The 18281-nt window shown below is 37.4% G+C and overlaps 1 protein-coding gene across 2 annotated transcripts in view; it reads left to right on the top strand.

Moving 5' to 3' along the window:
• The window catches only part of LOC5571563 (F-BAR and double SH3 domains protein 2), a 30329-nt gene extending 13079 nt beyond the window's left edge, over positions 1 to 17250 (top strand). For both annotated transcript variants that reach the window (XM_021842045.1, XM_021842046.1), the window contains exons 3-9: positions 4850 to 5933; positions 6003 to 6138; positions 6210 to 6757; positions 8209 to 8449; positions 8522 to 8641; positions 8733 to 8755; positions 15346 to 17250. In XM_021842045.1, coding sequence (XP_021697737.1) covers positions 4850 to 5933; positions 6003 to 6138; positions 6210 to 6757; positions 8209 to 8449; positions 8522 to 8641; positions 8733 to 8755; positions 15346 to 16005 — 2812 coding nt within the window. In that variant the 3' untranslated portion in view covers positions 16006 to 17250. The remainder of the gene's footprint in view (positions 1 to 4849; positions 5934 to 6002; positions 6139 to 6209; positions 6758 to 8208; positions 8450 to 8521; positions 8642 to 8732; positions 8756 to 15345) is intronic.
• Positions 17251 to 18281: the final 1031 nt, after the last annotated feature.

The raw sequence follows: 18281 nt of genomic DNA, 5'->3' as shown, positions 1-18281 counted from the left end.
TACGGTCGATATTCCATAAATTCCCACAGGAAAATGTTTCATATAATAATGATCAACTTTCGAAAACAAAGACAAAAGAATATAAGCCTCTTTATTTGTTTTATGTAACACGCGGGCCACTTCACATTAACATTCAAAATGTGTTCGCGGGCCGCACTAAACCTTAACGAGGGCCGCATGCGGCCCGCGGGCCGCAGTTTGGTGACCGCTGGTATAGTTAATTACATGATGTTTGTAACTCGCATTATATGACATCGTGTAACTTTGTTGGAGATGGCCTAAGAATCTATGTTTTTCAATCATAAAACCGTTTATTCCCGAAATTCATGCTCGTTTCAAAGGAGATTACCTGCGTGTCACGTTGATTGTCAAAGTTTCTTGTTAGAATTTCAACGGGACATTTCAGACTCGGGGCGAAAATTTAGTGAATAAAGCACATTTTTATAATTTTTCGGCTAACACAGAGTAACAAAAATGACATTTTTGCGTGTCTCAAGGATCGAATTATGTGTCTTTTGTAGATTTGGAGTTGCTGTATCTGATGTCGTTCTCAGAAATGTACCAGCACGTCACAATTTTCAGCTACAGGTCGCCAAAGTTGTATGAAACACTGATTTCATTGATGTTTGAAAGAAATTTAGAGTATGATTCATCAAACTTGTTTGTGCTCTAATCTATCAAGCATGCAATAAGGCGGCATCCATTTATTACGTAACGCTAAAATTAAAAAATTTCGACCACCTCCCCCCCCCTTCGTAACGCTTTTTGTATGAAAATTTTCAAAATTTTGTATGAGTCGTAACGCTTGGGCCTACTTCCCCCCTCCCCCTAGAGCGTTACGTAATTTGTGGACGGCGCCTAACATGACTGTAACTTTTATTTGAGATATATTTTGGTTAAAATTGCACCAAAGACAAATTAAAGACCTTCATGTCCCTTGCAGTAGCCCAAAACTTTATGGCTCATTAGGTAATCTTGAATGCCGTGAAAAGTGTACTACGATCTGTCAAACTTGGGTACCTTTTGCACTACCGAGGGACCGAATGCATTACTAGAAGTGGTACCCAATCTGAGCCCGAGTGGGACGGACCTGATTGCATGATTAAATTTAGATTCAATCGATTCTTCTTCTACATGCAGTCTACATACAAAATTCTCCGTTTTTCTTATATGGCAAAATACAATACTTTTCAAAACCATCAAAAACTAACTTTTGAGCATCGAAAGTATAATACATTTTGTTGATAATAATTGTTATACACATGAAGCTTGAATAATCGGGAAATGATATTTTGGATTTTTAGTGAATAGAGGTATTTTGGTGCTTAGGACAAAAACGTGTTCCGCAGTGTACCGTTTTGATTCATATTACGGACACTTAAGGCCTCAGTGAAGTATAACCCAGCTTGAACCATACAAAATAAATCATTCTGTATGATTTTTTAACGTTATCGAGCGTCGGAAGCCCTAAACTTTCGGATGGTGGGTAAAAAATACGCGCCCGCAACTTGAATAATTTTAAATAAATCAAAACGTGTGGCCTTTTCGTGATTCTTATTCCGGACGCTCCCTCACTTTTGCCTCATATTCCGGACGCTTTGATTCGAATTACGGACAGCTCATGATAATCATTAATGGAACAGTCAAATCATCAATTGAAATCGTTCAACCACTTAAGAGACGTCTAAGGTAGTTAGGCATTATAAATTTGCAATGATATTTATGGAAAAAACCTAATAAAACGAGCCTCGAAGATGAGAACTTTTGGACGGCGAAAATTGAAACATTTCGTGTGAAATGTTTCCCATACAAACGAGAGTGTCCGGAATTTGAAGCTGTTCGTAATATGAATCAAAACGGTAATTTGTTATAAACATTTTTTGTTATATGATAATGATTTTCGCCCAGAGTTCATTTTTTGATTGTTGAACGTATTTTTTTAGACTGACTGAGATAAACAAACTACTGATTTTGCTAAAATTGGTTTGACAGTATCTAGATATACAGAAATTATCCGATTTTTTCAGCCCCCGATTTTGTCTAACCCCCGATTTTAGCATCCTTTTTGCCCGATTTTGTCAGCCTAAAATTTATATTTATTTTAATCCGACTAAACACGTCTATACTGGTAACATTGAACTATTTAATTTTTACTAAGGTAAATTTAGCGTGCCCCAAAATTTAATTTAAAAAAAATCGCGTAGGAGTTCCTGGAAGTATTAAGTACTAAAGTTTTACTATAATAAATTTCTGTGGAAACTGCTTGAAGACTTTTCAGCGCATTATGTGATATGTTCATGTCGAAATATCTGGAACGATTTCTGGGAGAAGAGGAGCTTGAAAACACATAAGTGCAAATATCTCAAACAATTTCAGTGATATATACATTTTATTAAAATTTTCTTGAAAGAGGTGTGGGATGAACACTTGCTGATAAGTGAAGTAATTCGTGAAAGAATCCCAAAAGAAATATTCTTAAACCGAAATAGGGGAACCTATGTATTTTCGGCCGTTTTGTTCTTTTCGTCATGGAGGTTTGTATCTGCCAAATCATCTGAAATTCGACAGTGAGTCCAATAATAGTCCAAGTAATAGCACTAATAGCTCTTAGAAAACCACCCATAGCGGAAAGAACATGTTCTTTGCAAAGAACAGCTTTGCAAAGCTGCCAAAATTTGAGCGGTTTGCATGTTCTTTTAAAACTCATACAGAGTTTTAGTAATCCTAAATAGGATGCAGTGCAAGATTTTTGAAGAATTTTGGTACAATCTTAACAGTATTCTCGTGAGATTTTTTGTCATTTTTTTCTGATTTTCGAGAAAAAAATGATTTTTCGAGGAAAGTTTTACGATTTTATTGCGAATATTATACAGGAGATAGCCAAAATGATTGAGATTGGCAATTTTTCCCCAAATTCAAATGCTTCAAGGTTTTCACACCCCGCTAGTGACCAATCGATTAAGTTTTCAGTTTAAACGGATGCTTGGTTCTCCAGATCCGTGCTCTTGAAAATATGAACTTTGGCTTCGATTCATCTTCACCTTAATTTGATCGAACTGCAGAAATTTTCAGAGTTCCTTAGAGAATTCACCAACGAAATCTTCAAGTTATATAAAGTAATATTGGCCACCCATGCGGTTCCATAACAGGTTCCGGAATTTCCGGATAAGTGCCAAATTCAAATATTTGATAGAACCAAAGACGAAATAAAGACCTCCATGGCCCTTGCAGTTGTCTAAAATTTGATGGCACATAAGGTAATAGAGCAAAATCTAGAATTCCGTGAAAAGTGTACTATGATCTGTCAAACCTAGTTACCTTTTGCAGTACCAAAATTTGCGGAATCCCATACATAATTTATCAGAGATATTTTCACTTACCTAAAGCAACATAGGCCGCCTAGTGGTTTCGTAACAGGTTCCGATTCATGGCTCCCAATACCGGACACAATATGGAAATGGCTGTATTTCTCTAAATTTGTACATCATGAATGTTGTTACTTCAGCAATAGTATATCATAGCTAATTAAATGCATTTCTAACATTGATATTTGGGCCCGGTCGTTACGCCTCCCTAGGGGTCCGCAGACTACAGTTGGTAAACGCTGCTTAATTCTGTATACCTATGGACATCCATATTTTGAAATAAAACAGTTAATTTTTTGCACTTTTGCTGTAAATCGTAATAAAATATGTTTCGCCATGTAGCACAGTAGGTAAATTTCTAAGTACCATTCATCAACAGCTCGATTTTGTTTCAAAAATGATTGAAATAATTAGTTTTGACTAAAATTTAAGCTCCATATGATAGCACTATCAAAAGTAACTTTTTTTTCAAACTGAAATAAGAGAGATTTTAGGAGTTTTGTACATCAATCGAAAGCTTTTGATCGATTCTTCCCAGGACAAATTTGAAAGCTTTGTAAAATATGATTACAATTTAAGTTTCGACTGATACTAAAGGAACATGAATTGGGTCCTAAAATTTTTAATGAAATCTTGTTTTTATTTAATAACACGAAAAAGCATGTTACTGTAACTACTTTAGCAATTTTTCCTGCTCAAATAATGGCTACATCATGTTTAAACTTTAATTTAAAAATTTGGTCCATAAATGAACCTTGACACTTTTGATCATGTTTGACGTTCGCTTAGTTGACAAAAACACCACAAGGGTTTTAGTTCGACCACTGGGGTTGTTCCTATCTGACATTTCGTAAGAAACACGGAAAACAAAATACACCCAAAATTTGAGTTTAAGCCAAAGGATGTGACAAAATCTAAAAAAATGTTTTTTGGGCTTAAACCAACGGAAAACATTAGAAAATTGAGTAAACATGTGTTTTTGGCCTAAACTTAAGCGTTTGGCACTAAAATTGGGACAGGGTTTTAGGACCCTATTAGAAATAGTGCTACTTTAGGCACATGTGTTCCTCTAGTGGCACAAGTGATATTCCATAACAAAAATCATAGATTTTACAATTTTCTTACTGAACTAAGATGAAAAGCTTCCAGATGACGTAACAATAATAACGCTGCTTCTATTATTTGATTTTAAACAAATATTTGTTCTTATCTGATCGGCTATTGCTACGGTGGCCTTATTTTATAACTTGCGAATGTCACTCAAAAATGAATTTTAACATTTAAGATTGGTATATGTATATATTCGGAATGTTGTGATAGTGTATAATTGTGGTTTAGCCTTTAAGGTTGACTATTTTAAAATATTGTATGTGAAATCAGAAAAAAAAACATCAATTGTATTGTCAAATACCGTTACAGTACATACCTATAATTAGACAGAAATATGTTTCATGTGACGTGAATAACGCATTTTTTCCTTACAGGAACATGTGGAGCGTTTGGCAAACAGTATTGGAAGAGAACGAGAAGCTTGCACGTGCCCGTCTAGCTGCTGTCGAGGTATTCCAGCAACAAATAGCAGACGAGGCCAAACTGCTTCGGAATTCGAAGCTCAACACCAGCAAGAAATCTATCGAACATCTTGGAGTGGTTCAGAAGGAACTTCAACTATCCGTACAGGATGTCGATAAAACTAAAAAGTGTTACTTCGACGAGGAACACTGTGCCCACGATGTTCGTGACAAAGCGCGAGACATCGAGGAAAAGCTTAAAAAGAAAAAAGGTTCATTTTTCCAGTCGATCACCTCTCTCCAGAAGAACAGCGCTCGCGTAACCTCGCGGAAAGAGCAACTCGAGGAGAAATCAACCGGAGCCAGAAACGACTACATTCTTAGTCTGGCCTCGGCGAACGCACATCAAAACCATTACTTCACCATCGATCTACAAACTACGATGGCCACCATGGAGAACTACGTCTACGAACGGGTTGCCGACTACTTGGCATTGATCGGACGTACTGAACTACTGACCTGTTCGGCTACGCAGAACTCGTTCGGTAAAATTCGCGATCAAGCACAACAGTTGACGCGTGAGTACAATCTACAGTGCTGTTATCTGTATTACCCGGTGCTGAAGCAGCACATCCAATACGAGTTCGAACCTTGCGATAACGATCCGATCCGTAAGATCACAGCGGACCACGAATCTGCCGCAGAGACATTGAACAGGGAAGGCAAACGTTGGGCAGGACGCGTTGCCCGCGAAAGCAACGTGATCCGAGATAATGCTCGGAAACTGGCCATCTGCACGGCGCTCCGTGAAGCCGGTCACCGTACGGATCCAAACGACCAAAATGGACCAGATTTGGAAACGAAGATCGACGAATTCCGCGAAAACATTCGTAAGGCCGAAACGGCCAAGTGCAAGGCCGAAGCACGTTTGGAGTGTTTGAGAATCGGTGGTATCAACGTGGACGAATGGATACAGGAAGCCGAAACGCTTAGCGTACAGGAGATGCCACGTTCGGCTAGTTCGTTGTCGATGCGTACCGATGCATCAGGTCAAGGGGTACGTTGAAACACTGTTTAAGATCACTCTTGTCTTCGATACTATTTATTTTAATCTTTGTCTACACAGGAAAATCCTAGCTCTGATTCTTTCTACGATAGTGACAATGCAGAGCAAGATCAACCAATGTCAGAATCATCGCCAGCTCCAAAACAACCAGAGCCACCTGGTGAAGAGTTCGCTCCAGACAGTGATGAAGATGAAGGTTAGTATATCTAAAGATCCCTATGATCGTAAGGATAATCAATTATGGTTCTTCTTCTTCCTTTTCCCCAGACTTCGAGGTTGAACAGGAACGTCAGAAGATCGAACAGATATCTCACACGTGGGATGATCCGATTCAAGTAGATTGGGGTGCTGAGGAAGCTGCTGCTGCTGCAGAAGCCAGCTTACCACCACAGCAACCTGCCGGGCAGACCTTCAAGTGTACTGCACTGTATTCGTACACCGCACAAAACCCAGACGAGCTGACCATAGTCGAAAGTGAACAGCTGGAAGTGGTCGGTGAAGGCGATGGGGACGGTTGGCTGAGAGCTCGGAACTATCGCGGCGAGGAAGGTTTTGTGCCGCACAACTATTTGGACGTCGAGAGGGATACACCGGTGGATACTCATACGCCGGCCCAACTATCGACGCAGATTTCCTTCTCGTCTGTTGATTACACAGTCGACAACGAAGATCAGGATCAGATGCAGGATTCTGGTCAATCGCCAGATCAAATCTCAGTTATCTCAGCGCCGCGGAAGGCACATCAGATGTATTGTATTGCTCTGTACGATTACGACGCCACGGCAGAAGACGAACTCACCTTCGAAGAAGGACAGGTACGTTTACTCAGCCCTGAATATGTATTAGGAGAGTGAGATAATTCATTGTCAAAAAATGACACTCACCTTTTCATTGCCGAAAAATGAGATGGTGTACATGAGCACTAATGTGGGACAAACTTTAGGTACTCGATTCAGTCCATTTTTTTTAGTTTCATTTGGTGGAACTCCTCTTCGATCGGTCTTGGGCAATACTCTCTTAGTGGCCCCGACCATTTAGAATCGCCAGGTCGTCTTACACTGCATACAAGCAACGTATTTGTAGTCCTCCACAAAGTCGCCTCTACCTGTGTCCATGTAGAATATTATTGTCTCAATACTTTCTTCCGACATTCACACTAAGTGACCAGTCCACTTAAGCCTGCCATATTTCACACGCTCAATAATATTTACATTTCAAAATACTTGGTACAAATCATGATTCATGTGTCTGCGCCGCACACCATTTTATAGGTTCTCATCGAGTATTGCCCTCAGCATTTTACGCTCAAAAAACACCGAAGGCTTTCCAGTCTGTTTTATGCAGGGTTTTATGTCCTATTCGCAGCCGAAATTCGTCTTTTCACTTCGCGGGAAACGTCATTGCCACAAGTGTTCCAAAGTAAACAAACTCTTTAAAAACTTCATATACATGTCCATTAAACACTACCTCAGCAAAAATACAATGCCAGATGGCTAACCTCTATCTCTACCTGCAACCATGTGCTTCGTTTTCATATAATTAATGGTCAGGACTATTCTCGCTGTTTCCCTCTTCAGAACTACGAAGGCCTTCTCCACTGACCTGTGGTCGATTCCAAAAAGGTCGGTATCGTCCGCATTGCAGAGAATTTTTATGCCAAAACATCCATCAACCGAATAGTACATATACAAATTACATATACAAAACTACGATGAAACTTACTTTTCGGATGTTCCCGGTTTTCATAACCGGGTATGAGTGCGGACATTATTTGAGAATCTCTATTCGCAGACCACGTGAATATTCAATCATATATGGACGGTTCAGATTACTTGTTTGATTGTAAAACTATAGGTTGTCAAAGTGAGGATCTCTAAAGAGACTTTTTTCATATGTAGCAGGTTCTCTTTGGCCTTAGTGACCAACTCCGAATCTCTTGGAGGCTTTCTGAAACTAGACATGTGTGCCTTTCATTTAAGCCTAACAGAACTGAAGTCTGATTTTTGCAATTCCTTTGCTCAGGTGGGATTGGAACCCACGACTCTTGTATGCTAGACGAGCGCTTTACCAACTAAGCTACCGAGCCATTTGGTGACCCAATAACTCAGAAGGTTACAAGTTTCGAATTCTAATCCCAACACTTCACGCAGACTCTGCTTATAACCCATATCCAAATCGCGCACAGAGCGAGTGCAATTTATTTAGTGTTGAAAAACATCGATTTATGACGCCACGTGATGGTTGAAACCCTTCCAATTACTTGCAGATAATCAAACTCGTCACCAAGAGCCCCCACGGAGTGGACGACGGATGGTGGGAAGGTGACCTGAACGGCAAGATTGGAAACTTCCCCTCGCTAGTGGTGGAAGAATGCGACGAAAATGGAGAACCTTTGACCGAAGCCGAGGACGAATCACCTCCACCATCGGCTCCACCCACATTTGCAGCACCAGCGCCACCACCCATGGTTCTGCAAGAGGCCACGCCTCCCGAGGGCCAAAGTCCAAGTATGTCGGGTAAAGGAAATTAAAATGATTAAATTGTGTTACTAATAGATTGTATCTTATCTTCATTTTCAGGTTATGACAGTCGCAGTTCTGAGCCAGCGGTGGATCGTTTCGAGTTTGAACTGAACGATGATCAGCACGACAAATATGGATCGCAATTCTCTGCTCCTCCCCCTTCGCAGCCACCCCCAGGTACGTACAATTAGAGGGTTCTAACGATATTCTTAAAGTGACACAATTTGCTCATTTGCTGTATTTCAATATTTTCCATCATGCTGCGTAGTAGTGATTTGCGAGGAACCTGAGGTAATGTATTTGCAAAATGTTGATAATAGTAATGAATAAAACGCACATATTCATATACAACAATTCTATAAATCCGAGTTAATGGGTCTTAAAATTCACTGGATATAAAGCCCGAAGATGTTCAAGGAGTTCGGCATGGAATAGAATAGGATATTTCAGATTCAGATATTACTGACTGTAGGGATTTTTACGAGATTTCCGAGACTTACTCTCATCCAGAAATTCTTTCTAAGATTTTAGTTTTTTAAAGTTCTTTTAAAAAATTTTACACAAAAGCCTCTAAAAAATACTAGATTGAAAAAAAACCTTCAATTGTTACATCAATTTTGTTCAACTATATAAAAGGATATTTTTAACATCCATTCTAGAATGTTTTTTTAAGTCTTCAGAGTATCCAACTATTATATTCTCTTTGGGGATTCCACCTTAAATTGCTACTGGGCAGAGAAAAAATAAATGAAGCGAAAAACCATATTCAATTCTAGAATGAAATATATGTCTCCTCACTAATCACTTATGTATTTATATTATTTAAACTGGAATTTCATCATAAGCTAATCTAACAAGAACTCTAAGCGATTTTACCAGAAAGATTATTTGTTGTACGAAAATGTCACAAATAAGCATATCCTTTATTCTGGGGCTGAGTACCATGACATGTTGAACACTGATTTTTTTTCTGGCCGCCCTATTCCAGTTGTCTCTTGAAGTATTTTTTAAGAATTCCAGTTGTACAGTAGAAAAGTTTTTTATATATTTTTAGAATTTTCTCAAGAAAGTCACACTATTGAAACCTGCACGAAATCGACTTCTGTAAACTACCCTTGTCCTACTAAGGCATAACTGCTTGTATGGGAAAACTAGGCATTCATAAAATAACGCTTAAAGTTTGAAGTTGTTCCTTCTCATACAAATATTCAACATCAATCGTCCTGACACTAGTGGTCAGCTAAAAATAATCTTAAAAATTATGCATGTTTTACAATTGCTATTGAAATATAAAGTTCATACAGAGAATGTTATCCCTTCGTTTTCCAATATGGACGTCAAATAAATAAATTAATACTTTTAAATTAAATAAATAACATCATAATTTTCCACAAAATTTTCGAACAAAGGGTGTTAGTGTTTATATACGTAGTTATGTAGAGTAAGGTGGGCAAAAGTTCGACCTTAGTGACATAGAGTAAAGTGGGGCAAAAGTTTCGTTTTGAGATTTCTATTTCAATATAAAACAAATTTTAAAAATGTCATGGTGGTTCGAAAGCTATTTAAGTAAGGGACTTTCACTCAAAATATTATAAAAATCGATTAGGATTTAGACGACAAAATTGTAATTTTCGGTTGAACTTTCATTGCATGGATATTAATTTTTTATGTAAGGGCGTTTCTAGGACTATCATGAGGGTGCTTTGAGGTGTATTAGTTTTTGCATTGATACTTAGAAACCATTTTTGGTCCATAGTGGGGCAAATGTTCGAATCAACGGGACAAAAGTTCGAGCCATATATAATCTCGTGGAAAAATTTGAAAATTGCATAAAAGCCACACATTATTCTTAAATTCAGAGAAATATGTCTGATCGTGCAAAAAAAAAAGTCACCCAAGTGTTTTCCTTAGTTTTGTGAAATAGCATTCAAAACACCATAAAATTTAAAATATTTGTTCTGATTGAGATAGAAATCAGGAAAAGGAACGTTTTGCTCCATTCGAACTTTTTCGCCACCTTACTATATACTTGAAGGTGGAGATGAATCGAAGCCAAACTTCAAATTTTCAAGAGTTCAAATCTGGAGAACCGAACACCCGTTTGAGCTGAAAACTCAATGGATTGTAGACCACCAGCCAGTGACCAATCGATTAAAATTTCAGCTGAATTGGATGTTTGGTTCTCTAGATTTGTGCGCTTGGAAATTTGAAGTTTGGTTTCAATGCATCTTCACCTTAAGGTGAAACAGTTTTGAATCAACCTTCTAGGATTGCAAGAAAAAAGTTACTAATCTTTTGGAGAAAGCTTCAAACAACCGTTCACTTTTTATTTTGGCTTTGTGCACAAGCAGAAAGGTTAAAATAAGAAGATCAGAAACGTTTGCCAACTAATTCTCCAGTTTAGTGCCTTTAAAAACGTAAGTAGGGTCACAAATCGGCCATTGTGACAGCCATCTTTTGATTCCGAGATGTTTTACTTTAAAAGATGAAAAAAGGTGTTCCATAAAATCCATAAGGGATAGCTATGCTTTTATTGATTAGCGAGAATCCAACATCTGCTATATCGGTAGATGTTTACAGAATCTCATAACGTTCACCAAGATCTCGTAAAATATTTGAATTGCCGATATTACGACAAAATAGGTACTGAGATCTAGTAATGAAAATTACCGATTTCTTAGTTATTGGGGTCGGCGAAATAATAAAAGTGTGAAGGACATAGGCTCCAACTTGAGACGTAGTTAGAGGGGGGAGGGGCTAATCTCTTCAAAACTAAACAAATTGCAATGTGCTGCAAGCAAATATACTTATTTTCACATGAATATGTCATTAGAGTGATGCAAATTTTGAAATTTTGGCTCCCCTATGCTTAAACGATTTTATTTTTGGAAAATAGCATCCTCTCAAAGTTTGAAGTGATTCGGAAGAAATTTGACTGTGCACACGCCATTTGAAGTTTATATGGAGATTACTGTGGAAAACGCCAATCTTTAGTGTTCAGCCCTCTATTTCTCCGTCATAAAATTTTATTGAAAAGTGAACAAATTCTTCTAATGTGAAATCCTCCCAGCTACAACTTTGCCGAAGACCAGTTTTTGATTGAACGTCAGGATAAATTGTTATTCATCATTATAAAGTTGGTTTGCATGTAGCATGCTTCACCAACTGTTCGGTAGGCAACAGTGGTGCTTCTGGCGGGGAGAATAGATCAAAGTAATCCAGGCTACTATGTTCTACAGCAAAAAAGCAGTCAGTGTTGCTCTGAAAGTAATTGAATGATCATCTCAGCATGATTCTGACTTTGTTATCAATAATAACAAATTATCCTTAAGTCCAATCGAAATGTGGTCTTCGGCAAAGTGGTAGCTGTGAAGTTTTCACATGAGATGAGTGTGTTCACTTTTCTATAGATTATTATGACGAGCAGTTAGAGGACTGAACACAAAAGGTTTGCCTTTTTCATAGTAATTTCCATATAAACTTCAAATAGCAAGTGCACAGCCAAATTTCTTCCGAATCTCTTCAAATTTTGGGATGATCGTTTTCATCATAATTGACATCGTTTAAGCATAGGGGAGCAAAAACTTCAAAATTTGCATCAGTCTATTATGTGATATTTGAATGAACTGCATCGATTGTGTTTGTAATTTTGCGCAGTGGCGTCTCGTCCTAAGGTGCAATTGGTGCACTGCACAGTCAAAGGTATCAAACTAAAAAAAAATAAAATAAATATTATAATTCTCAATACTTGCAACATCCATAATGTGCAGTTGCTTGAAAATGTTCTTTGGTTTCTTCACCTCTAATTGGTGCATCGCCCTCAGTGAACAATGCGGGTCTCCACCGTTTGATTCTCCATTTGTGCACCCGAGAGAGAAATTGCCCATGGCGCGGTTTGCGAGAATTGAGAAAACACGCGCAACTGGCGTCACTTGTTGGGAGAGAAAGCGTCAACGCCATAGATGCGTTGCATGGAGCTTTCAGATGTCGCGCCGTACGAGGCGATTGACTCGACGGACTGACATCTAATAAATTGCGGTGGGCTTCGCGTAACACGCAATGAGCGTATATATTTTCATTGCGTAATAGGGGGGTTCCAGCGTTTAACAATCAGTCATCATTTCACTTAAAAGCCTTTATATAGGTATCAAAAATAGAATACAAGGATATGTCCCATTGTCCGGAAACATCGTCCAAAATCTAAAATATCTTGATACAATTGGCAAGCTGTAAAAACAGAAACTATCATTTAGAACAACATCGTTAGAGACAATGGAAATTCGCAATTTCGCGGAAGCCTAGAAATCCACGAATTTTGGACTTCATCGCAAAATGAGTCGAGGTTTTATCAAAAATGTTATAATCGTTTAGTTTGAAGTTGGACGTATTTCTGGTTGGCATCGTGTGGACGTCATTCAAAATGCTCAAAACTGACAACAAGGGATCAAAACGAAAAAAAAAAAAACAAAAATGTTCAATGAGCAAATAAATATAATAACTGCGATATACTTGAAGATTGCGTCCAGTACTAGAAATTACATTATTAGGTGAATCATTTTTTTTTTACTGAAATACATTTTAATTGCAAAATTCGCCTATTCATAATTAATTTTAACAGTTTGTGCAAATCAGTGCACATGTAATCAAATTCCTCACGGGACGCCTCTGATTTTGCGATTTTGGAATGTCTCGCCCCCCAACTACGTCACAAGTTGGCACCAATGGTAAAGGATATCTCTGCTGGTTCTGGGTCTAGTATCTCGGCTGGTTCTGGTTCTAGTATCTCCTCCAGCAATAGGTACTTTTTGAAGATCTCTTGGAAAAAGTATTGGAGGAATTTAACAAAATTCAGATAATGAAATAAAAAAAAATAATAATACAACTTCTAAGGAAATTTCTTTGAGGGATATTCATAAAATTCTTTTAACAATTTTTGGTGGAGAAATTTGAGTTCATGTCTACAATATACCAGCCGTGATGATACAATATTTTTACGAACTTCTGAATTCAGAATGCTCTAAAACATTACTGGTGATATACCTGAACAAAAAAAATAATGAAGATTGGTGGAATTCACAAAGAAATTTGTAACATACTTCTAAAAAACCTTTGAAGGTATTTTTTTACAGATCGTTTGAAAATTACTAGTAACATAATCACAGAAGGTACTTTAAACTTTGTTGAATAAATTTACGTTCTAAATCTCAGTTGAATTTCTGCTGAAGCTCCGGGAAAAGTTTCTCACGAAACTATTGGTGAAATTGTTTGCAAAGTTTTTGGTATTTTCCTGGAATTCCTGATGATGTTTTACAGTGATATTTTTGATCGAATCCATGTAAACTGCTCTGGTAGGATTTACTAACATTTTTTGAAAAGTTTCCGAAACACCCAGAAGAGTTCTATGCATTTTGAAGAAATGTTTTAAAAACTTTGCCAAAAATTCCTCATATAAAAATTTATAATAGAACAGATTTTATGGTGAATTCTTTTAGCAATTTCTTGCGGCGTTTACCGAAAACATTCCTACGGCAGACTCACATGAAAGATATCCCACGGTGTCTAGGGTAGCACCACCGAATAAAAGCTTGAACCTTCCCCTTCCAATTATTGATGCTAATACGGGAACGATCTACCGGGGGTCATTTTCCTATATAAATTTTGGTTAAAAATTACCCAAAAAGTATTAATTTATTTGAGATTTGGTCTAGAAATCTCTTTATTAAATATTTCCTGTTTAGTACCGTATGAGAGGGGAGGATCTAACTTCTCATTTGGTGGCTATATCGAGGATACTTTGTTTAAATAAAATGTTTTCTCACATAGACACTGTACCCAAAAAAATTATAATATTATTCTGCAAAACATTGCTGAGAGAAATCCTTCAAAAATTTAGATAGATACAAACAACTTCACTCACAGATATCCGGATAAGTTCATTTTAACATAAATATCGTTTTTGTTATTATTTTCCTAAACATTTCTCTATAGATTTCTTTTCCATTTTTCTATTTTAGGAAATCATGCAAGCCGCATCATTTTTTGCATCAATAATTCGTAATTATTCGTAAATCTTTAGGAAATTTGATTCAAATCTTCTTCTTCCTCTTCTTGGCATTACGTCCTCATTGGGACAGAGCCTATTCGCAGCTGGTGTTCTCATGAGCAAATCTCCACAGTTGGCTGATTTCTAGAGAAAACATATTTTTCACAATTTTAGAAATTGAATAAATTGTAAAAAACTTTGCCATACACAACAAAATAATTGAACTACAAATTCCTTTAAAAACAATCGCGAAAAAAACTGCATTTCCATTTACGGTAAACATTTTGCGATTCTCAATTCTCTCGTTTTCAACTGAGTACTTGAATAAAATTCTGAAGTTCAATTTTGCAGAACTCCTTTAGATTTTTTGACAAATCCAAAAGCCATTCAAGCGAATGTTTTGACGCAAATTCTTTCGGACTTTCGAGAGAAAAAATGATCCCTTGTAGAAACCCATGCAAACGGTAATACGGGAATTATATATGGTTTATATTTCTTCGAATTTTTTTAGATTTCCGGGGATTTTTATCAATTTGATGGATGGACAATTAAAAAATATATATATAATACACCTTGTAGTGTGATTTTTATGAAATTTGTGGAGGATTTTTCAATAGAACTGGTGAATATGGAAATAAATTCCTAGGACAACTTAAGTTACAGAATTCTGTTACAATACTTTAAGGAGGATTTGGTGGATATCCTAGAAAAAAAATGACTGAAAAGCGGCAATCCGAAAAAAGGAAATTTAAAATATTTATGAATTTAGAGTTTCGTGGAAGAAACATCATAATTTATGTTATTTTTTTTAATGAGGGTATCATTTTTCTACCCACAGGCAGAGGAGGAAGAATCTCGCAAAGATATAGCGGCCGCTACTCCAGCTACTGCTAACAGTGACGCAAACCAGCTGAACTTTGCCCAGATAATTGTAACCGCAGCTACGCCGATGCACGAGGATTCCGATAAGCAATTCCCGCCACCACCGGAAGAGCTGGAAGAGGAACAGACCGAGGATCAACCGACCGAGATAATCGAGAAACAGGAGCAGGAAACCCAAGAGGTCAGCGCCAAGGAAAAGTCCAAAGTCGAGTCTCCACCCAAAGAGGAACCTCCCAAAGTGCAACCCCAGCCAACGAAGCCTCCAACTCCACCGAAACCGGCCAAACCTCCATCGCCACCGAAGCCGGTCAAGCCTGCGTCACCTCCAAAAGAGCAACCGAAGGCAGCATCTCCGCCAAGTATGGAACCAATCCCAGTGGACGAACCGGAGCCAGCACCGCTGGAAGAACCGGAGGCACCATTCGAATCCAGCGGCTTCGAGGCCAACTTCGAAGCCAACTTTGAGGCCAGCTTTGCCGCCAACTTTGATGATGCGTTCGGGAACAGTCAACCGGAAATACCGAAACAGGTTGTTGGAGGCAGAGCGAGCATACCGGAGGAACTCGAACCGCATCAGTTGGCGCGCTTACAAAACCTTAAGGAATCCAACGCATAATGATGTTGCTCGACCGATGATGATCTGTGTTGACCGATCGAATGAGTCGATCCAGTTTTACTGTAGGTACAATGAACGAACGAAACTTCACATCATGAAGTGTAATGGAGCTCTGTTCGAGAGCGGTTGCATGATTTTTAAGAAATTATCGATTTCCCTACTACTCCTCCCGAGAACGTATCCAGGTGGTAAGAATCATCAGGCGATGAGTACGAATTAGAAGTTCTAATAAACGCTCCAACGTATTCTTTTCAACATGAGTCAAATTTTACCTACCGGACTGCGGTAATGATGCATCAGCACTATCCAAGCAACCACACGCAGCCTTATATAATGCTCATTAGTTAGAAAGCAGCAATGAGAATGCTTTAAATTCTTAGATTTCTTGACAACTTGATCTACAGCGCACTTGTTGATTTAGTTTTTCAATCGTTTTTATTTCTTACAGTCCAAGTTGTACATTTATTCAACGAGGCTCTTAACAAGACCTACAATTTCACAATAATTTGATATGCTGCGTTTTATTATTGGGTAATTGAGTTGTACAATTAAGTTCATATTACATCAATTAGATTGCACAAGAAAGTTGAACATGTAGTCACTGACAAACAGATGTTTCACTCTTCAGTTAGGTATGGCAAACTCAACTAACTACGAATTTGAATAGCATGAAACTTTGCGGAAGAGCCGCCAGAGTTGCTAATGACCAATGGCATTAACATTCACTAGTGTTCACATCACTGAATAATACGAAGTGTTCCATTATGTTTCCTAATTCCAATTACCCTTCTTACTTCAGCTATTCCAAGTAAATTAACAATCAGGTTAAAATTTCGATTTTTTACAGAAAACTTTTAGTTATTTCTCTAAACATTCTCGCAAAAATTACATCTAAGATTTTTATAACAAAATCATCAGTTTGGCTAGAAATTCCTCGATAAATTTACTCAAAAAAAAAAAAGGAATTACTACAAGACTCTTGATAATTTAGGCACAAGTTCCTTCAAAACACATTTTTTTATAAAATTTTTCGTCAAGTTTTCGCCTAGGAATTTTATAACCTTATGCAATTCTTTGCATAAGTTCGCAAACATTTACTCGCGAGTAACCAAACAAAGTGTGATCTATTATGGTTTTGAGAGACAAATCAATTGTACATTAGGGCGGTTCAAAATTTCCCATTTGTACTTACCATCATTACCATAAAAATAGATTTAAAGGTGGTCCAAAGACAATGTATGTTTATATGGAAATTACTATGGCGAAATTTTGAAAAATGTTCTAAACACGTTAGTACTGGAATGTAAGTACAAATTTAGCATCCCATAGTGAAAAGTCATTCTTCAAACCATAATAAAGAAATTTGCTGAAAAGAGCAATTCAACCCGACGAATAGGAGAAAAGATATTCATGAGTTTGTTTGCTATAATTTAGCTTCATATGAAATTTTAGCACTGCAAATATCTACAAAAATCTCAAACTAAATGGGCTCAAAAACAATTTGATTCTTCAGCAACATCCTTCATTAAGGTTTGAAGAATGAATTTTCACTATGGGGTGATAAACTTGTAGTTCCATTACAGTACTAACGCGTTTTCAACATTTTGAAAAATGTCTTCATAGTAATTCCATATACACCTACATTGTCTTTGGGACACCTTTAAATGACCACCGAAAAGGCTGAAAATTTCACAGAACTCTATTCTTATGGTAAGGATGGTATACAAGATATGGAAGATTGGATTTTCAAACATTTTTTTTTTTAATTTTGCCATATTTTACATCCATTAAATCGACAGTAAACTATCAGTTTGTAGTAAAAAAAACCATTGAAAATCAGAAATCTTGGTATGGAATATCTTTTTTTCTTAAAAGTGCAATTGATTCTGAGCAGCTCCGAAGATGCTAAGTGATTCGTTACCTGCGTTCAATCGGTAGCACGACAGATGCGAGTAAATCAGCACTCTAACGCTCGCAAGCTTTTTATTTTGATTTTGTTCGCAACTTTCCATCACTGATTTCGTAAGCTAGAAATATTGTATTGCGGAAATGTTTGTTTCGGAGAACTTATTAGTGAATCACCAAAAAAAATCTTCAAGATATGGAAAACCCTTTTCGTACAACACTAATAAGTACTTTGAAAAGTGAATCAGATTCAGTTTTCTGGATAAAATGCGAAGAAAACAACGATGACGTAAAATCTTTCGTTGCAAGTTATTTAGCTTTAATGGAAAATCAACGTCAATATGCCTCAATTCTCTTTCGAAAAACTTTGA

This window comes from Aedes aegypti, chromosome 2, assembly GCF_002204515.2.
Source record: "Aedes aegypti strain LVP_AGWG chromosome 2, AaegL5.0 Primary Assembly, whole genome shotgun sequence".
Taxonomy (NCBI): domain Eukaryota; kingdom Metazoa; phylum Arthropoda; class Insecta; order Diptera; family Culicidae; genus Aedes; species Aedes aegypti.
Note: the sequence above shows the minus strand (reverse complement) of the source record. Positions and strands in the feature narration are given on the sequence as shown.